The sequence below is a fragment of the Cryptomeria japonica genome, chromosome 6 (assembly GCF_030272615.1).
Source record: "Cryptomeria japonica chromosome 6, Sugi_1.0, whole genome shotgun sequence".
NCBI classification, from domain to species: domain Eukaryota; kingdom Viridiplantae; phylum Streptophyta; class Pinopsida; order Cupressales; family Cupressaceae; genus Cryptomeria; species Cryptomeria japonica.
The window spans coordinates 126,519,543-126,541,793 of NC_081410.1; the positions used below are offsets into that span (position 1 = coordinate 126,519,543).

General features: G+C 37.4%; 1 protein-coding gene across 1 annotated transcript; it reads right to left on the bottom strand.

Moving 5' to 3' along the window:
- Nucleotides 1–336: 336 nt before the first annotated feature.
- LOC131040447 (serine/threonine-protein kinase STY13) lies at nucleotides 337–7,540 on the bottom strand. Its single transcript, XM_057973373.2, has 6 exons — nucleotides 6,712–7,540; nucleotides 5,193–5,325; nucleotides 4,790–4,985; nucleotides 2,190–2,314; nucleotides 1,897–2,055; nucleotides 337–1,662 (listed from the first exon to the last, which is right to left on the bottom strand). The coding sequence occupies exons 1-6, from the start codon at nucleotides 6,927–6,929 to the stop codon at nucleotides 1,342–1,344; spliced, it is 1,152 nt and encodes a 383-aa protein (XP_057829356.2). The 5' UTR covers nucleotides 6,930–7,540; the 3' UTR covers nucleotides 337–1,341.
- Nucleotides 7,541–22,251: the final 14,711 nt, after the last annotated feature.

The following is a 22,251-nucleotide window of genomic DNA, read 5'->3' on the forward strand; positions in this document are numbered from 1 at the left end:
ATTAATTATGTGTTGTGTTTATATTCAAAATCAATTTTTAATATTTGTATTTTTGAATTTCATCATTGTGCATATTTCTTAAGCAGTATTTTAGTCAGGCTGGTATAATTTGTTTGCACTTGTAGAACACTGATAATACACTTGTCATAGCTCAATTAAAGCACAAGAAGATTAACAATGATCTTGATCACATGTTGAGGTTTGGTTGAGCCTGGGATTCTTCCACCCGAATGATCAAGATTTTAGTCCACTCAGTCTTAAGAGTACCATGAATGTGTCTGACAGAGGAATTTGACCTTCTTCAACCTTGGACAGCCAGGATAAACAAAGAATCCATCCAACCGAACCTTGTTTCATCTCAGTATGAATATAATCAAGGCATGCTCATTACAAAACAGTGATAAAGCTCTTTCCACAATCCTAAACACCTCCCCATCCACAGAGGAAGAAATCTTTACCTGTTTTTAAGTTCCATGTTAATACTCAAAAAGGATCTTAACATCTTTAATGTTGTTTATTTAAATCAAAATGATAGATGACAAGCACTTTCTAAAACTTTATACTAGCACCAATGCATCAGGTAACATCTGGAGGCCTTTGACATCTCTTTTGGTCTTGAGGTGTTTTTATCAGTAACGCAACTAAAGAAATCGTGTCCACATAAAGTTTTGCTGCTCAGATCACATGATGAAGTCAAAAAAGCGCTTTAGCCATCCATTTTTCCTTTTCTGTATGCTACATCAGATCAACCACCTTGTCTGGATCGCCTAATATAAAAATAAATGTTTCATGTCACATCAAAATTATGGTCAAGTGGCATATGCTGGAGTCTGAGTATGTTTTCACCATTATACTTCAGACCTTATAAGGTATTCCACTTTCAGATACCATGGTTAGTTCTGATAGCAGATGACACATACCCATTCCATACAACCCAAAACCACTACAATTTCAATTCTGCCACTGTAAAGCATGATCAAATAGCACCTAAAGATAGAATCACTTCATGGTTCAAACCTGTTTGCATTGCAATTTCAACTGGTCCACAAGTGGATTATATGATTATAGCTCAAGGATTGAACAATGTTCCATCTTTTCGTCCACAGATCAGGATGAGTCTCAAGCAGTGAGAAATGTTAAATCTTCAACTACTCTAGAAAGTTGAAGCCTCCACAATTTCTTTCATCTGTAACTCTTCCAGTACCCTGTAGCATCTCTTATAGCATAACCATAGAACATGGAATCATAGGTGATGCCCAAAAATTTGTTCTGTGATTTCTCACTGTAGAATAGACAGTTCTACACGTCAACATCTTAAGCAATTGATTGAACTCACTAGCACTAAGTGCCACTACTACCGAAGGAAAAGCATCGACCAAAACAAGAAAACCGCCTCTTTGCTCTTGCTGTTGAACCTATGCTACCACCTTCTGATGAATTTCCTCTCAACAGCCTAAAATTAGTTGATCCATTTAAAGATTCACCGCTCCTTGTAGTCACTAGTACAGGCTGTGGATGTCCCGGAAGAGTGCACAGGAAGGTATTCAACATTCGGATGATCTCCCCAAAGCTTGGCCGGATGTTTGGGTCCTCGGCCCAGCAAGACTGCAGAATAAATGCCAGATCCTCATGCAAGCCTTCAGGAAGACTGGGTCTCACTTGCTGACACATTGACATCAATAAGATAATAGCATCAGATTGTAGCATTAACATGTTAAACCCTTATGCATGAAAAACCCTAAAATGAAAACCCTTTGCCCTTTTAACTGAAATGCTCCCATGAGACAAAAACCAGTTAATTCTATCCTACTTTACCTAGTCCATAAGGCCGTCAGACAAAACTAAAACCTAGAATTAAATGCTTAGTCAAATTCCATGGCAAAGTATCTTCTTTACCTTGAAAGCTGCTGCATATGCTGCCTGCAAGTGTGACATACCCTCAAAGGGCATGCGATTAGTTATCAACTCCCAGAGAACAATTGAAAAACTATAAACGTCCACCTTAAGGTTGTAATGCTTTTTCTCACCATGTCTTAAAGTTACAGTACTGTACAGCTGCACCCAGTGAAACTTAGTTATCAGTTCCAACTTAGGTGGATTTTACACATAATTCTGGCAGCACCATATGTTATCCAAACAGAAGGGATTCAAAGTTTCAAAATTATATAAAGAAATGATAAATTCTAAACCTCGGGAGCCATCCAGCGATATGTTCCTGTTTCTGCTGTCATCATCTCTGTTAAAGATTCTTCCCTGGCAAGGCCAAAATCAATTAGCTTGACAGATTTTTGATCTTCGGTGAGCAGCAAGTTGTCTGTAAACATCAATTTCAGTCAAATCAGAATGGTAGATGTTACTTACCAATTAAATTGCAGTTTACTTGTTAGACTGCAAGCAATCTTCTCAATTTATTATTTTATTTAATCTATGAGAGCAACATTATATCAATTGTATGCTATGCATATATTGCAACATCTCACTTGATGTGCTCCCTAAGAGTAATTCAGGTTACAGCAATCCCGGATTATGTTTCCAGGCACATGAAACTCGGAGGCTAATCACATGCTAATTAAGGCCAATGATAGTTTGCAGTGAAAAAGATGCATGTATTTTTGAGGAATTTGTAGCAGCTGCTTCTTAGGAGAAGAGACTAGCTTAGTGTCTTTAGATGTTTCCAATGAACTATTTGATTCATACAATCAACTTTTGCAAGTGTCTTGACAATAAAAAAAGATCTTAAAATTTAACCTTATGAGAGATAGATTACTCTTAGAAACACCAACTTAACTTAAAATCAGATATGTTCTCTGCCATGAGAAATCTGTAAAACCACCTTAATTGAACGATAGAGCAAGGTAGCTGGACACAAGTGAAAATGATATCCATGAGCCCATAATTAGAAACAACTTAAGCATATATAATTGGGTGTAAGTGCAGAAGCAATTTAAGAGTATTACTGGCTTGAGATATATTTAAGCTTATAGCAGAGGGCGTCGAAATGAATCTGCTTGTTCTGATTGTATCGATCCTGTTAATGAGATCTAAATGGAAACATGGCCAGCCCTCATCCCTGCTAGATGAAAAGGGATGGGGCTGATAAGGGGAATTAGATTTATGCCATGGCTTGATCGCTGAAGTGAATTGACAAATTATGCCAGCAATAAAATGCTAAAGCAAAGAAAGGAACAGTCTTAATATGTACCAGATGAAAAGCTACAGGCAGTATCATAGAAATGGCCAAACTGAGAAGAAACTGGTCTCTAGAACATAGAATCAACTACAAGTTAAAATAGAATATATCTACAAGTTAAAATATTTCACCTCCAAAGATTTGTCATCTACGATTTCTCATTCAGGAACACATGAAGTATATTAGGAAAAGAGGAATAATATTGAGGGAAAACAAAGAAAACTAACATTTAGAAGTTTCTATAAAACATTTTGTATTATAACTCATGCAATTTTTCCACTAGCAGGTTCAAATGATCTAGCAGTAGCCACCACAATTTTGAGATATTTATGGCTTTGCATAATGATTAAAAAACAGTATGAAGTTTTCATCTTTCCTGTTATGGATCTGGTCTATTATAACTCACAAGAATGTGCTGCTAAATAGGTTTAAATGAAACAATTTAGTAGTAGCTAAACACAATTTTGAGAAATTTATAGCTTAGGAGAATGATAAATACAGGAACAAGTTTTCCTGTTATGGATATATTCTTTTGTAGCCTACACGAATGCACTGCTAAACAGGTTCAAATAATCTAGCAGTTGCCAACACAATTTTGAGATATTAAAAACTTAGCATAATGATTAAAAAAATGGCAGTTTTCCCCATATGGATCTAACAATGGACCCTACTCAGTCCTGTTATGATCATAATGCAAATGGAACTGTGTGATTGCATAAGCTCCATGAGAAGCAGGTGATCTTAAATTTAGCAGCCAGATTCAGCATTGACGCACATCAACAATTCAATGGCATATTCTAGTTAAGCAAAATTATTGCAGAATGATGTCTTTAAGCTTCACGCCATGCATTAAATTTGTATAACAGGCATGATTTATTAGAAGGCTCAAAAAGGTGCACCGATAAACATACGAAATACACAATAACAAATGCAGCATGGTCAAATACAAGAAATAATAAGAAAATTGGTTGTAAATTTTACAAATAAGGCATTAACTAGGCCAACCGTGTAAAAGAAAGCTTTCTATCAGGATCATTAGGGAAGCTTCTCTCATATTTTTGATGTTTTCAGGTAGCTACACTGAAAGCACCCTACATCTTTTGATAACAGTAACTTCTGGAAGCCACAATTGTTCATATATATATATATATATGAATTTATTAAAACATCCAAGATAATGAATTTATCATTTTAAATAGACCAGATTATAATATAGTGTTTTGTATCAGACATCTTTAATCCACTGTAAGAGCTATGAAAAAGAAACAAGCTCTCAAGGTGTTAATCAGCTGTAAAAGCTAAATAGAAGAAATATGCTTTCAAGGTTTTCCCCTGCTATGTCATGTGAGCACTCAGCAGGATTAAAAAGACCAAGTGAGAGAAAATGCAAAAGCCTTCAATCACGTCCATAGCTATGTTTAGCACTCATTATAGTAGATATATGGCAATCAAATAATAATTTGTTACAATTCACTGAATTCAAATTTCTTTATGCATCCTTTACAAAGCATGGAAAACAAGCAAACCTTTGGAAGTTAGTAAAAAAACATATCATATAATCAAGAAACTAGTAATTAGGAGCAAGCCTAGTCAGATTACCAGGCTTTAGATCCCTGTGAATAATCCCATTGGCATGTAAACAATCCATGGCTTGTGCAATATCAAGAGCAAAACTTATTGCAACGTGAAGATCTATTCGATTGGGGCGCAAATTCATCATGTGCTTCCGTAAAGACATGCCTGGAAGCAGTTCAGTGACTATCACATTGAATGGATCATTACACGCTCCAATGAACTACAATCAACACCATACGTCAGTCTGTCACCTATCTATTGGACTTCACCAAAGGTTAAAACTGCCTGAAAGTTGAAACTTATAAAATAGTACCCAAAATAATTAACCACTATGCCAAACAACACTAGTAAAGGTCAGTGAAAGATTTGGGAGAAAATCAAACTGAGAAGTAAGAAAAACAAGAATGATCAATTAACTATGAAGCACCTTAACAAGGTTCTTATGCTGTACTCTAGACATCATTTTAACTTCTCTTTGAAATCGTGCCTCGAGTTTTTCCTTATCTTCAGGTGTCTCACCCTTGTGTAGTATTTTGACAGCAACACTCTCATCCCTGTACCTAATAAGGGCGAATAATCCAGATTAGCAAAATATACTCATAATATGGTCAACATAATATCAGTTTGTAGTTAGTAGCAGTACCAAGCGACTTTACAAAACCTATAGGTTATCAAAGGCCCAATAATAGAGAATGAAGAAAAAACCTTCTTAGTACAAAAACGAATCAGTACAAACTCGCCACAACCTACAATCTTTTTGAGCTAGAGATTAGAGACTCTGGAATTTATATAAGGAAAAACGACGGATCTTATATTCTATAGTCAATCAGAACGAATACAAAATTTAAAGCCAATTTTCAATCATCAGAAACCCAAAAATTCAATAAAATATTCAAAACAGATCCTTACAGTTCTTCTGTAATCAACCCAAAAGAATTTAGAGCATATTCAGAATGAACATAAAATGGCAAATAAGATGTAAAGGTTTAGACGCTTAAGTATCTGTCCATTTTCAGTCAGATAAAGATAATGGAAATGATTTCGCATTTTCTTGCACTGCAAATTAGGTATCATTTCCGCCCTAAAGGTTTCTGAAATTTTTAAGGCAACGCTTGGAAGCATTTCAGAAGAAGTGAAATTCCAGTGGCAAATTGGACACAGAAATTAACAGCTAGCACGAGGAGCGGCCTACTCTAAATTTTTCCCGGGCTCAACTTCAATATTTGAAGATAATATGATGATAAGAAAAGAAGAAACTCATAGCCTTAATCTATTCTGACGTTCATGGACTTTATGTTGCTGAACTAGAAGAATTCGTGAGAAGAAGAAAAGCTAATAGCTGCAATAGATACTCCAAAATGAAACCAGATTCGATTATACGCCATAACATATATTAGCATAATTTGAATTTATCCACTCTAAAAGTCCTAAAATTTTCATCCAGAAGAGGAGTTTTGTGCCCTTAAAGTAGAAGATTCACTTTCCATCTTGTGCATTGAATGAAATAAAAGGAATCCAAACAAACCCATCTCTCCAGGAGTTCAAGTAGTGGCATGCTCTACACATACAGCCATAACGAAAATAACACCAGTTTTCAGAGTCAGAATAAATTGCATTCAGAGAAATAAAATTAGGCTGTTTGTTTCAAAAATGGCTTTTGGGTATTTTCTAACCAGGAAATTCACAAATCTGCAGAGCAAGAGTTTAGCAAAAAGTTAATAGATATAACACAGAATTTTGGGGGAAAAAAAACCTTCTCAAACCCAAAGCATTAAAACTTCCTCTAAAAAGAATTGGACTGACGAAATTCACATTTCTGCAGAGTAGCAGATTGTAGCATGATGTCAAAATAAAAAACAATACCAGTCATTTAAAGACTCAAGAAAATTCATACCCAAAGCATAAACACCTTTAGGTAGATTTAGGTTTAGGAACAGAGTACATACTTTCCCTGATAAACCTTCCCATGGGCGCCTTCTCCAATCTTGGAGCCAATATAAAGCAACTGTGGGTCTATCAGCAGGTGTTCAGCCAGCTTAAATTCAGAAACAGAAGAAGTTGGAAGGCCTTCTTTTGAACTGTCTGGCAGTACCTGCGACTTCTTTCCAGATTGCTTACACAGAAGGAATTGCTCTTCTTCCAGATTCATGTCTTTCTGTACCATAATATTGCCCAGATCCTAGAAGATGTCCACACTCACATTTAAAGACTCCTTCACTCAAACTCTGAAACTTCCATAGCTCAAGAACAAGAAAAACAAGAACCCAATTCAGGAGAAGGGACTAAATCTCATAGTTTACATATATATATCATCAGAGACCTTATGTGGGTATTGGCTAAGAGGCTTGAATCAAGGTATCTTCAATGTTACATAATATGACAATAGGATGTAAGAATTAAGGTAAATTAACTGACCAACTTTCAAACTTCCCCTTTCAATCAATCTCCGAAACTTCCATAACTAAATAAGAATAACGAAAGCCCAATTTCAGGGCAAGGGGCGCGATTTCATTTACATTTACATATACTCAGAGACTTTAAGTGGGTAGTGTCTAGAAGACTTGATCAAGGTAGGCTTATTGTTATAGAATGACATTAAGCATGATTAGAAGAAACGAGCTTAACTATAACTACCTAGAGGCACTATTCAATCATTCCTCTGCCACAAGCAACCTAGTAAGTATTTTGGGTAACTGAAGAGGATTAATAGTTGCACATCTAATTAGCATGCCTCGCTGAATCCAATCATCTTCCCCACTTTGAATTCCTTCCAATAGAAGGTTGGATGGAGAAGAACAAGGGATTTGAATGGCCAAGAGACCTCTCTACACCTTGCATCTGGTTGGGGGATTTTAGTGGGCTATTACGTGGCAAAGCATTTGACAATATTGCATGACGTACGAGACCTTTGAATGAGTATAGTGTATGAATTGGCCTATAGCGTACTTTTCAAACTCTCCAACATGGATGGAAGAAAGCATAAAAGGTAATCATTTGACAACGTAGCTAGGCTATCCTAGCCTCTAGGAAGCAATTACTTTACGAAGCGGTTGGGAATGTATGAATTTCAAAGGTTAATTTGGAAGCAATTGGGAATGTATCTTGATGTTAATGAGTTTTTATAGTTTCAAATTTATTTTTAAGATTGTTGGACATTGGTTTTGTTTTGTTGTTGTTGTTGTTGTTGAAGTTTGGGAAAAAGTCTTATGTCTTATTTGTTTTATTTCATATAAGAGTTTTAATTTTCTATATATCATTAAGTATTGGTGAGAGTTCGTATGTCAATTTTGATGGCAACAATTAAACAAACAATTTGCACTGAGTATCATTCACCGTTCAATCTTGCTCATTGATTCCCATATGTTTTTCCTATGCCATTAGACCAAGTCATAGTTCAGTGAGCTTCATTGTATGCACTTTTGTTATGTTTTAATGTTGACCATTAGTTATTTTTTCAATCTTTTTACATCATTTCCTTGTAGTTTTGAGGTAACAAACTATTGTCTTGTAGCATCACAATAGTTGGCTTGGTCAAGGTCAAGGTCAAGGGATGTTTGCTAACCGGTATTAGTCTGAAGGTATAGTCCATGTGTTAGCATAGAGGATAAACAACATTATTAAACCCAAGCAACTCTACTATGTGTTTAATCCCTCATCATCTAATATTTTAGACAACTTTTGCCAAGCATTCAATTCATGTACCTCTTTACATAAATGGGTGTGTGGGCTCTTAATTTAATATTATACACCCTCGTTGGTTTCAAGCACCATCAATTTGATACAATAAAGGCTTTTACATGACTCAACGAAAATCACTACCCTATATCAAGTGACCTGTTGACTATGATGTGCTTCATTTATCTTGTCAAATCCAAGGATGTATTCTTCTTGAGTTGTGATGTTTTTGATTAATTAAAAATAGGTTTTAAGGGACCCGAAACCCAGATACATAAGAAAGATATTCAATAAATCAACAAAATACAACAGCAGCAAAACACCAGCAAAAAGACCAGCAACATAAGAAAGGACAACAAAAGGCCAGCAAGAAGTTGGTCCCAAGCCCAGCAAAAAACAAAATTTATAAATCTTTCATGGTTTCTTCTGCGTCTTGTACCAAAAGTATCATTGCCTTTTCTGCTTCCCTCAAATCAGTATTTTCCTGAGTAGTCTAGCTATCTTTCATCTTCATTTCCTTCTCCGCCATAGTCTGCTTGGTTCTGCGCCTAGAGGTCTGGTGGCTTAGGCTGGAAGTAGGAGCATCTTCAATAACCACTAGGTTCTTCTCCTGGTTTTTCTTTTCCAGGTGATTCACCAGCGCGTTCATGTTCTGGGAGGAGACTTTTAGAACCTGGAGGCTATGATCCATAAGGCTTTTCAGGGCTTTCTCGTTTCTGGCCATCCGGGCATTGACATTGTCCTTATCCTCCTCCACTTGTTCCTTTAGAATTTTGATGACGTCCTCCAGGTGTTTCAGGTCGCCTTTAATCAAGTCTTTCTCCAGCCAGTCTTCCATTTCCATTTCTTCCTCTGCTTCACTATTCTCCATCTCCTCGTGCTGCTTCCCAGAATCAGACATGTTGATCAGCTTGTTGATCTTAACTTCCAACTCCCTCTGTTTTCCCTACATGCTGGTAATGTTTTCCACCACCCACTTCTGAAAATTGAAGAATTCAAGGGTGCAATTGCGGGCGGTATCCAGAATGGTTTCTGCAGAATCCTTGCTTTGTTCCGTCTCCTCCGCATTAGGGTTTTCACCTTCCTTAGGCTTCAGAGCCTCTTTCTCAGTTTCCGAGCCTTCAATATTATGTTGACTATTCCCCGAATTGCCCCTTTCCTCTCCTTCCCCATACTTCTCCTCCTTATTGATCTCCTTTTCAGAAATTTCTTCATTATTCTTTCCCTCTTCTTCCTCACAAAGCACATCCTTTTCTTCCTGCACAATATCAACCTTCCTTTTTTTATGGGTAGGGGTTCTGGTCTCCTCAGTCGAACCAAAATCTATGCTTTTCTCAAAAATCTGAGCATTGAGAATTAAGGGGTCATCCTTTGTAGCCCTAGTCTTATCCTTCATATATTCATAGATCAGCAGAATGAGACCCTGGTGCACAAGAGGGTAGGAACTGGGTTTTTTAATATGGTCGGCCAAGCTCTCGTTAAAAGAAGAAGCAAGATAGAAGGGCAAATAAATTTTCACCCCATGGCAGAAGTGGTTCAGGATGGTGAAGTGATAATTGTAAATTTTCGTAAACCTACCATCCACAGTTAAATATTCCATTAATGCCCTAAGAATTTTTTGCCAGAAAGGTTTTACCTGTTGGGGGGTGAAGTAAGATATATTATCCTTCTTCTCCAGGTTGCTCTTCTTGTCCTTTGTCTTAGGGAAGTTTTTGAAGGCCTCAGCGGCGTACTTTCTATCCCTATAGAATTTGGTCCCCTCCATCTTGAGCCCCGTAACCTCCGAGATCAGACTTTCATCAATGTGTCAGATTTCCCCAAATAGGGTAGCCCTGTTATTGCTCCATCTTTTTGTGAACCCTTGAGAAACAGAGCTTCTACTACCATGGAGCTTCTCCATATAATCCGTGAACCCGTGTCAGTGGAGCCTTCTCCACACCTTCCTTTCACTCTTCCAGTGCTCACAGCCGGACGGTTCATTCCTGTTAAGGTTGCCTCCCATTCTGCTTTCCAGGTCACAATCACCTCTGTTACAACTCTCGGCCCGCAAGTAAAACTCTGTGTTTCTGGTTTCTCCTTGAAAAGAGACTTTCACAATTTTGAGATTGCCATTCATGTTCATACTAACCTGGCTATTATTACAATTACCTCTCGCACACATGTGTTCTTGGTTATGATGTTAAGGAGCACTCATCGACTGGTAGTTCATCCGCCCCCAAACTATGTCATTGGTACTCATTCCCCAGAATTCAATCATAATATTTGCTTGCTCCATTAAGGAAATCAAAATATAATTGTTCCTTAATCTCCCACTTAATGTGGTCTTCCCCTATATATTTGACATCCTTTTCCAAATTAACCCCTTCATTAGCAAGGATATCCGCAACCTTGTTACCCTCTCTAAAAGTATGGGTTAAAATAATGCTAACATAGTTATTAAGGATAGTCTTAGCATTTTTAATAATATTAGCAATATTCTAGGAGACTGGACTAATACCTTTGAGGGCTTGTATAATATTTAAGGAATCCCCTTCAAGCCAGATTTTTTTAAATTTGAATTCCTGGGCTAACTGGAGGCTCTTAAGCATGCCCATAGCTTCAACCACATGGTTGTTTTGGATTCCAAAAGGGGAAGCAAAAGAAGCAATACACCTTCCTTGAGCATTTCTGATAACTCCACCTCCACCAGCCTTTCCAGGGTTCCCTTTGGCGGCCCCATCAAAATTAACCTTTATCCAGTCATAATCAGGGAACCTCCAAACAATGTTTTCTCTCTTCTTCTTGTTATCCACTCTGTAGACCTTATGAATCAGGTTCCATTCAGTAATAATGCCTTTTTCCATATCATTCATATTTATAATAGCCCATTGCTAATTATTCTTGTGAGGGATGTTGATGTTCTCCTTTATCGCCCTGCATATTTTTTGAAAGACAACCTGAGTATTACACTTTTCTTCCCTAAATATTCTGTTATTCCTTTCTTTCCAAATGCCCCAGCATATCATGGGGAGGGTCAGGGACCACAGGTTTTTAATAATTTGACATTTGGTAGGATAATTCCATTGCCATATTATATCCTTAATACTTTTGTTCATGACCCAATTAATTTTCCATTTTTCCCATATTTTACACCAGATTTCCCTAGTGAAGGAGCAATGAAAAAATAGGTGATCAATTGATTCCTCCTCCTTCTGACAGAGCTCACATCTGTTAGGGAATTTGAAGCCCCTTCGAATTAAATTATCAATAGTAAGGATACTATTATGAGAAGCAAGCCAAAAGAACATGTTGACTTTAGGGATCAAGATGTTGTTCCAAACTTTACTCCAAAAGGGATTGCGGATTTGAGAAAAAGGTGTTTTTATAAGCAGAGGAAACTGTGAATTCACCTTTAGGGTCACTTTTCCAGAGGAAAACATCATCATAGTTGTTGTTAGGGGAAAAGGACAACAACTCTTTCTAAATAGAGGAAAGACCAGGATGGATGTCCTCAAGATTGGCCCACTTATTCTCCTTCCAATAGTCACAAACCATCAGCCCAAACCTCCTTTTACATTCTTCAATAACTTGATTGTTGTTTTGATCACATAGGGCTTCATTCTTCATCTAGGGGTCTTCCCAAAACCTTATTTTGTCACCTTTTCCAAGGACCCATCCAGCTCCAGCTTTTGCAACTTTTATGGCTTTGGTTACACTATTCCAGATGAAAGATCCAGCCGGGATATCTTCATCATTGAGGATCCCTTGGATAGTCTGATTCTCAATGTATTTGTCAAACCAAATTTGGCTCCAGTCTTTCTTAATGTCAAAAGCTCTCCATAATTGCTTGGCAAGAAGAGCTTTGTTAAAAGTTTTAATAATTTTAATCCCCAACCCTCCTTTGTTCTTTGGTCTACACACCTTGTCCCATGCAATCAAAGGTATTCTCTTCTTTTCTTCAACTCCTGACCATAAGAATCTCTTCTAAATTCTTTCCATAGTTTCAATAATTTTAGCCGGAATACCAAACATACTGAGGGCATAAACAAGGAGATTTTGAAGAGTTGCTTGGAGGAGCTACATTTTCCCAGCTTGAGATAACATTGAACCTTTCCATCCTGCAAGTCTCTTATTAATTTTATCAATGATCATATTCCAGAAAGAATTTGGGGGAGCCATCCCTAAGGGAAGACCCAAGTAGGTAGAAGGCAGCAAGTCCACTTTACAACCAATTATATTGGCTATTCTCTGTTGTCTTATAACTAGAGTATTGAGAAAGTACATAGCTGATTTCTCCCAGTTAACAAGTTGACTAGTTGCCAAAGCATAGGAGTTGAGAGCAGTTTTGAAGGCTTCAACCTCCTTGACTGAAGAATATCCCATGATGATAGTATCATCAACAAACTGTTGATGAGTACAAAACACATTGGCAGAAGAAGGTTGAAGACCTTTGATAATTTTGCTTTGTTTCAATTTATGAATCATTCTACTCATACTTTCAGCCAGAATGGTAAAAAGGATAGGTGATATGGGGTCTCCTTGTCTTAGCCCTCTAGAGTTTTTAAAAAAATTTGTAGGAGATCCATTAATCAAAATAGAGAACATAGGAGTAGTGATTAGTTCTCTGATTATTTTGATAACCTTACCATCAAAACCAAAAGCCCCCATGATTTTAAATAGAACATCCCATTCAACTCTATCATAAGCCTTTGCCAAATCCAACTTTATCAAGAAATCTTCTTTCTTTGCAGCGCTGAGAGAGTGTATGTTCTCATGAACAAGAATGATTGAATCAAGAATCTGTCTACCAGGAACAAATCCTTTTTTCTCTTCAGATATGATGAAGGGAAGAATCGCCAACATTCTAGTCGTCATCACTTTGGATATTATTTTATAGAAAGAGTTGCATAGGCTAATAGGCCTAAAATTTCCCATATGAGTTGTGATGTTATTATATGTGATGTTACTATATGTGCAATAATAAGCTTCTAGGGCTTGACTCAAACACTTGTGTATAGTCAAAAAAAAAAATACAGATGGAAGGAAATGTGTTTAGTAAAATTTCAATTAAAAAGAATCATATAACAATTGTTATTGATCTATTGTAGATGCTATAGGTTAGTATTTTTAGTGGTGATAGTGGTGGTGGTGATGGTGGTGGTAGTAGTAAAAAATTAACTACAAAAAGTAAATCTAACTATGTTGGTTAGAAAAATGGAGATTCATTAATTTAATTTTGTAAACTAGGAATAAAGCCTATTCACAACCAAATAACATTAAGGGGTATACGACTCAATATGCTCAACCTCAAACCTAATAAGAAAGTGTTGAGCACACATTGGATCTTAATTCTCCGTGTTTGAGTTGAAATTGGTTATGAGAGTGTGTGAATGAGGGTTAATGATGTGGAATTGATAATGATAAGCATGAATAGATAATTTTAAAACACATATACAAACATCAAGTTCTGATCTAGAAATGGGAAGTAGAAAGGAACACGTGTCTAAAATATGAGCCTGAAAATGAAAGACAATGGGGCTAGGCGACCTTGTCTTGGAGCTATCAAATGCAAATATCATAAACAAATTTAGGATCAGGATGTCGTTTTGAGAATTTTCCTAAAATTTATTCAAAAAATGGGGCTAGGTGATCTTGTCTTGTCTTTTTCACTTCTGCAAAATTTGGTTTTGTGTGTCATGGTCTGCACTATCCAGATCTATATATTCTTGTGTGGGGGAAAAAGTGAAACTAAGCAAACATGCCCTAATCTCACTTTCAATCACACATTTGTGGAATACGAAAGAGCCTAGAGGTATCACACAATTGGCTACTTCTTTTTGTGGAAGAGAGAGCCACGGGCTACCTATTAGGATTTCTATTCCTTTGTTGTAATTGAAAGATAAAATGATGCAAGTTCAATCCCTAACCCCAAAGTGCAAGTATGAACTAATAACAAGATTGCAGAATTGAACTTAAATAATGGAAAGCTGTAAACACAAGGACAAGACAAGAATGCAAATGCGTACCCGGAGTTAAAATCCGAGTGAAAATGTTCAGGACGGGGGTGCGGGCGCCACTGTCCTGATTCTGCACCTGAAACTGCTCTGAAAACTGCTGTTTTGCAACCTGGAAAGCTGTCAAAAATGCTAAAAACTGCTGTCTGTCAGGAGGACCAGGGCGCCCAGCACCCCTGCCCTAGCAGGACCAGGGCGCCCCACGCCCCTGTCCTGGTCTTTTGCTCTGCAATTTGGTGTGAAGTTCTGTCTCAGTTTGCTTCCGTCGGATCTGCAACCTGCGGCGTCGTCCGAGTCCCGAAACCTGCACTTATATCTGAAAAGGGTATGGTGGGCGGCTATATAGGGTTTTGCCTTAGTCAAACCCCCACTTCAGTGATTTCCACCTCCACGAATAGCCAAGTTGTATTGTAAATGTATTGTGTGTGCAGACCTTGTGTGTGTGCAAGATCTAAAATGCAAGTAAGCAAACTAGAGCAACCTAGAAAGTAAACCCTAATTGCTTGTAAATGATAATGTAAATGCTCTAAATCAAGATGCAAAGTGATCTAAAGCATGAATAAATGATATAATGAAGCTTATGCATAGACATGAAAACAACATGAAATCATACCCAACCCCAAGGGAGGGGTACAAGCCTATCTTCAGTCGGTGATCTCTTATTGTTCTTCAATGCCTTCAAAGCCCTAAATGGATTAATGAAATTGATGAATGCTTGATGGATGGATGTTGAATGTTGTTGAAGTCTTCAAAGATCTGCTCTTTCGCTGCATAGAAGGTCCTTGAAACCAAAAATCTGATCCTTTCAAATGAAGAAAGAGAGCTTTTATATATGAAACCCTAGGTCTTAATTTCAACTTTTGGCCGACCTAGAGATTGAATATCCCGCCAATTTCTTGGGGTTAAGATTTATTTTATGATTAGATCGCACTCCTAAAATTTCAGGAAAAATGTCCGGGACCATGTGCACACCGGGCGCCATGGTCCCGACAACTTTTCACCAAATTTTCAGGGCCGTCGGATATGATGATTTTAGAGCGAATCCCGAAGTTACAGCTGATTTCGAGATGTTTTGACCCCCGAAATCAAGCCCCCAAGTTCAAAATAGGACCTAATTAGGGTTTTTGATTAAATGATGTATTGGAGGAATAAAATGAAAGGGGCACACTTAAATGAAAGGGCCCAACTTTATGATGTGGAAGATGATGAAATAGGACCTTAGACCTAATTAATTTGATTAATTAAGTGCTAAAGGGGAAATGCAATGCAAAATGAAAAATGCACCAAGGCGGGTGCTAAACTAGGTGTGAAATTGTACCACCCTAGCAAGTGCGTACAATTTACAATGCTACATTTAGCCCCCACTTTAGCGGTCATATGAACACTACGTGCATATGCAAGCTAAAGTAAAGAAAAGTAAACATTATTTGAAAAAGGATATATCCATAAGTTGTCAGACGAAGCCCCTAGCGGTATCTGCAGTACACAGTTAGGAACCGCACCCTACAAAACACACGTTAGACCACAAAATCACCTAATGCTTACTAAGGAAGGTGATGAAAATTCGAGGGTAGCTATATGCCCCCCCTGTTTCGGCTTGCTAATTTTAGTGAGTTGAAACAGGGTATCATGTTTACCACTTCAAATTGTTAAAGAATATTGATGACAAATGCTCACAAGAAGATTTGATATGAGATCAGAAACTAATGGAGAATCATTTGGTAAGAAAGAGGACTAAATCTCAATTCCAACACAACAAAGAGTGTGAGGGTTTGAGAGTTCTCTAACACAAGATGAAGGATGTGAATGGAAACAAAATGCAAAGAGAAGAAAAGAAAGGAAAAAAGAATGAATACACACATTGGTGATCCATGAGAAGAATAGTGAGAGAGAAAACATGGACTTCGCGCCCCTAGATCTTGTCTAGGTGATCCATGGGAAAAAGGACATGGAAAACTAGCCCCTAGAGTCTGTCTAGGTGATCCATGTAAGGGAGGAGAGTGAGAAAGTCTAGCCTTATGCCGCTAGTTCCACTCAACCTCGTGCATGTGTGTGTAAGGGAGGTTAGAAGCACCTCATAGGAGTCTATGCCTGAGTATGCTACAACCTGTATATGTATAGTACAAAAGCATGACATCTTGCTCTAAGAGTCTGTGCTCTGGTTCCGAGAATAATCACCTTGCATAAAAGAAAAATGGAGACATCTCACTCTAAGAGTCTGTGCTCTGGTTTCGAGAATGACCCATTGCTCAAAAAGTGTAATGTTTATGTCATAAGCAAAGTAGAACAAGGATACCTACCTTCATCACAAAAGAAGATACCCCAAAAATGCAACAATGTCATAGATCCAAGCAAGAGAGTTTTGCACTCTTTAAGCAAGGACAAGATAGTTGAAAAGGGATGTCTTGTAGTATGTGTAAAGGAGATCCTTAGAGGAGAAGAGATCTTTGTACAAAAGACACCTATCCCTAAGAGGAATTGTCTTAGACAAATATAACATCTTCTAGAATAAGACAAAGAAGAGAATAAGAATGCAATACTTCCTTCTTTTGCGAGGTGAAAGTGATTCTTAATCAAGGATGACGCTCTTTTTAACCCAATTGGGAGAGTGAATTCATTATGGATGTATTTTACCAAGCGCAAAAGAGGTTGTAGTCAAGGACTTACACCTCTTGTAAGAAAGAATCCTTGAACAAACAACAACAAATGCATACAAGGAATAACATCAAGTAATAAAGTTCACACCATCCACAAAATAGGAAAAAGTGGACCCTTAGATAAAAATAAGGAAAGATCATTGCCTCCCAAGGATAAGGACAATGAGAAGGACTTACACAATCTTCTAGAGAGAGATTTAGACATAAGCAAAATGTACTACATACCCACATGAGTTCATGCAAGCAATACATTAGTGTATGTAAAATGCTCCTCACAGGAAGTGGGTAGGATAAGAAAGAGAATACACATCTTCTCCCATATCTAGGAAAAGAGGATTCTAAAGAAAAGATGATCAATATTTCCACGTTATTACCCCATAGGAACAAGAGATAACATAGAAAATTTAGGCTATTATGTTGCTTCAAAAATATGATTGCACTTGAAATTGTACCATCATGAATGACAATGAGCCCCCAGTAAATGAGCTACCAATGTCACATAATGATGAGCAACATAATAGCCATTAATGTTATTTAAAGACATGATAGATTGAATGAGGTATTTGAATATGACATGCTGAATGCTCAACTATAAGTGAGATCAAAAACATGTATAAAGTGATAAAAATTGAAGAAGGACAGTTACGAGAAATCTTAGAAGAAAGATGAGTGTAATTTATTAGAGCCTTATCCCTGGAGGAAAGGACTTTATGGTGAATAGGAGATAAAGATTCATAAGTGGATTTAGAAATTTGAGGGGAGTCATAAAGAGATTTGTTCATCGCCAAGATTTCTTTATGAGGTGAATGAGAGTTGATAGAAGTAGAAGATGATTTAGTTGGAGTGAGATCATCATCACTACTAAATATAGTATTCACATTGAGAGATGGTCTTTTAGATGCTTTGGTGGGATTAGAAAGATTATATCCAAGTCCAAATGAATATTCATTCATGTTATGTTCTAAAGGAACTTTAATTCCATGTTCATTTGCACCACAACCATTTCCACTATAGCCACTCTTAGCCAAAATGTGAAAACCATGACCATAACGATTAGCCATTTCAGAAAGAAAAGGTGGTTTTTCATAAGACAAAGAATCAAATTCTTCAGAATTAGAGGTGTGAGGAGAAGAAGTTTGAGAAGCGGCCACAAAATTATTGCTCATAGGTTTAGGTAAGACTGATTGATCTCTAGTTTCTTCTTTCTTTTTAACTTTAAGCTCTCTAGGAGGAACCCTATACTCACCTACAAAGGTGGGATTAAAATCAAGAGATCCCCAATCGTCTTCTGCGAGAACCTTCTCAGGATAAAAAGCCTTTTCATGTGTAGGTTCAATTTGAGAAGAATATTCTTCAAGAACTTCAGACTCATCCAAAGAATTTTGATTATCAGAGGGTGATGATTCATCCATAGGTATCTTGCTTAACGAGTCATCACTAGAAGAGGAAGGCTTAGAAGAACTCCCTTTGGAAGTAGATGTTTGCAAACAAGCTTGAAAATTAGTATCACCTATCAAGGTATATGTCTTATTATTATAAATAAATTTAACTTTTCTATGCAATGTAGAGGGGACAACTTGCATACTGTGAATCCAAGGTCTCCCTAATAACAAGTTGTATGTTAGATTTCCCGACATAACATGGATAGGAGTAGGCAAAGTAACAGGTCCCACTGTGATGGGTAAGGTGATAATACCTAATGAAGACTTAGCCACATTATCAAAGCCTCGAATGGGATGAGAGTCAGGCTCAATAAGGGATGTATCCACATTCATCTTATGCAATAGATTAATGCTACACACATTAAGGCCAGAACCATTATCTACCAGTGTTCGTCTTATAGCAGTGTCATTTATGATAACCACAATCATCAAGGGATCATATTGATGTTGAATTTCACTAGTAGGCAACTCATCTTGAGTAAACACAATTTGAGCTTTAGGATTCATCACAGAGTTAACCAAAGACACTATATTACTAGATGTATTAGGTGGAGGAACATTCAAATCTTTCAAGGCATCTTGTAACATTCCATGATGAGCGAAAGAAGTTTGGATCAAATCCCAAAGGGATATCTTAGCAGGGGTAGCTTTAAGTTGTTCTATGAGATCATAGTCCTTACTAAGCATTTGTGAAATACGAGGAGCTTGAGGAAGAATAGGTTGGGAAGGAGGAAGTGAAGTTGGGATAACTGGAGGAGGATTAGGTTGCCTATTTTTTCTTGTGTTATAGGTATGAGCAACCGCATGATAACTCTCTCTAGTCAGTTGCTTAGCATACTCATAAGGGCTCTTAGTAGAATAACCTCCTTGCACAGTAATAATAGGTTTGTTAGGAGTGCAAAAAGAATCATTAGCATAACCACCTTGAACCACTAAGATAGGCTTATTTAAAGGTTGAGAATTTTGAGAAGGACAAGCACCTTGGACAATGAAGAGAGGTTTGTTAAGTGTTTCATTCACATGTATCAAATTGATTGAGGATGGTTTAGAGGAATTAACAAAAGTGTTGGAAAAATTATTGATAGTCTTCTCTTGCACTAAAATCTTATCACAGATTAAATCAATTTTAGGAGAGAGACAAGGGGTAGGCATTGATGTTCTAGTAGGAAGAGGAAAGGTCATATCATCCTCTATCATCAAATGATCTACATGGGGAATAAACTCTCTAGGAGAAGGATCAACATTACTCTCTAAAGTCTCACTTTTGAGAGGGAGATATTTGGAAGAGATGTTAACCATCTTGCTTTGAACTAGGATTTCCTTATGAGTATAACCAAGTTGAGGAGAGGGAGATGCTTTATTTTTAGAGGGAGAATAATTGAGATTCAAGGAAGGTGAGAAACTATCAAGGGAGTTTTCAATCTTGATTTCATCCCCTTTGACTAGGGTGCTCTCATGGGGAAGAGAATAATCTACACCTTCTTCTAATGGTTCATCCCAAATAGTGAGGTTGTTGAAAGGAATGTTTGAAGTATTGTCAGTTTCGAGAGAGGAGATAACATTGTTTATTAATTCCTCATCCTTAGGAGGGAGAGCATCAATAGATGTGTTAAACTCATCCTCTTTCCTCAAAATATGTTCAATATGATCTTTAGGGGAGAGAGAATTAAGGAAATTGCTTATTATTTCATCTTCTTTCTCTAAGGGATGCTTATGGGTAAGACAAACTTTAGGAGAAGGGTAAACATTTATCATTAATTCATCATCTCTAGTGGGAATTTTGTTGGAAAAGGAAATGCCATCACTAGGAAATGTAGGGATAATGTCATCTTCTTGCACAAAAGGATCCTCATGAAGGGAGTGTTTTTTAGGAGGAACATGAACATATTTCTCCAAAGATTCATGCTTAGGAAGGAGATCTTTGAAAGAAGTGTTCATAACCTCTTGTTGCACTAACATGCCCCCATTGGAAGGACCAAATTTAGGAGAAAATAAGTTAATGTCCATCAATATCTTTTCACTTAGAGAGGCATCATGTAGGGAAGGTGAAATAACATTAAGAAATGTGTTTATGATATCATTCTCTTCCTCTAGGATAGATAAATAGGAAGGGCACATTTTAGGAGAATTGTCAAGATCACTCTTAAAGTCTTCATCCTTAGAGCATGGGAGAGTCTCAAAGGGATTGGAAGCAACTCTTTTAGGCACTAAAATGTTGTTATAGATGAGGGGAGGTTTTTTAGGAGAAGGAAAAATTGAAACAAGGGAAGCTAACCCATTATCAAATCTATGAAATGAATGCATCATGACAAAAATTTTCCTCTTTCAAATGATAACACATGTAAAATAGAAGGAAATGTATAATTTTAAACAATGCAAGCACTTAGAATGTAGATTTAGAAAATCAGATTTGAAATTATTGATCCCAATTAAGCTATCCACAAGTTCAACTTTGAATTGAAAAATTTTCCTCTAAATTTTTGAATCTTGCAAGAAATTAAAACTTGTAAATACAAATTTGAATTTGAAATAGCATAAACACTCAAATTTGAAAACATAAATCAGAATTAGAGAAGATTTTGATTCACGTCGGGTTCACCAAAATGTGTGGGGGAAAAAGTGAAACTAAGCAAACATGCCCTAATCTCACTTTCAATCACACATTTGTGGAATACGAAAGAGCCTAGAGGTATCACACAATTGGCTACTTCTTTTTGTGGAAGAGAGAGCCACGGGCTACCTATTAGGATTTCTATTCCTTTGTTGTAATTGAAAGATAAAATGATGCAAGTTCAATCGCTAACCCCAAAGTGCAAGTATGAACTAATAACAAGATTGCAGAATTGAACTTAAATAATGGAAAGCTGTAAACACAAGGAAAAGACAAGAATGCAAATGCGTACCCGAAGTTAAAATCTGAGTGAAAATGTTCAGGACGGGGGCGCGAGCGCCACTGTCCTGATTCTGCACCTGAAACTGCTCCGGAAACTGCTGTTTTGCAACCTGGAAAGCTGTCAAAAATGCTGAAAACTACTGTCTGTCAGGAGGACTAGGGCACCCGGTGCCCCTGTCCTAGGGACCAGGGCGCCCAGCGCCCCTGCCCTAGCAGGACTAGGGCGCCCCACGCCCCTGTCCTGGTCTTTTGCTCTGCAATTTGGTGTGAAGTTCTGTCTCAGTTTGCTTCCGTCGGATCTGCAACCTGCGGCGTCGTCCGAGTCCCGAAACCTGCACTTATATCTGAAAAGGGTATGGTGGGCGGCTATATAAGGTTTTGCCTTAGTCAAACCCCCACTTCAGTGATTTCCACCTCCACGAATAGCCAAGTTGTATTGTAAATGTATTGTGTGTGCAGACCTTGTGTGTGTGCAAGATCTAAAATGCAAGTAAGCAAACTAGAGCAACCTAGAAAGTAAACCCTAATTGCTTGTAAATGATAATGTAAATGCTCTAAATCAAGATGCAAAGTGATCTAAAGCATGAATAAATGATATAATGAAGCTTATGCATAGACATGAAAACAACATGAAATCATACCCAACCCCAAGGGAGGGGTACAAGCCAATCTTCAGTCGGTGATCTCTTATTGTTCTTCAATGCCTTCAAAGCCCTAAATGGATTAATAAAATTGATGAATGCTTGATGGATGGATGTTGAATGTTGTTGAAGTCTTCAAAGATCTGCTCTTTCGCTGCATAGAAGGTCCTTGAAACCAAAAATCT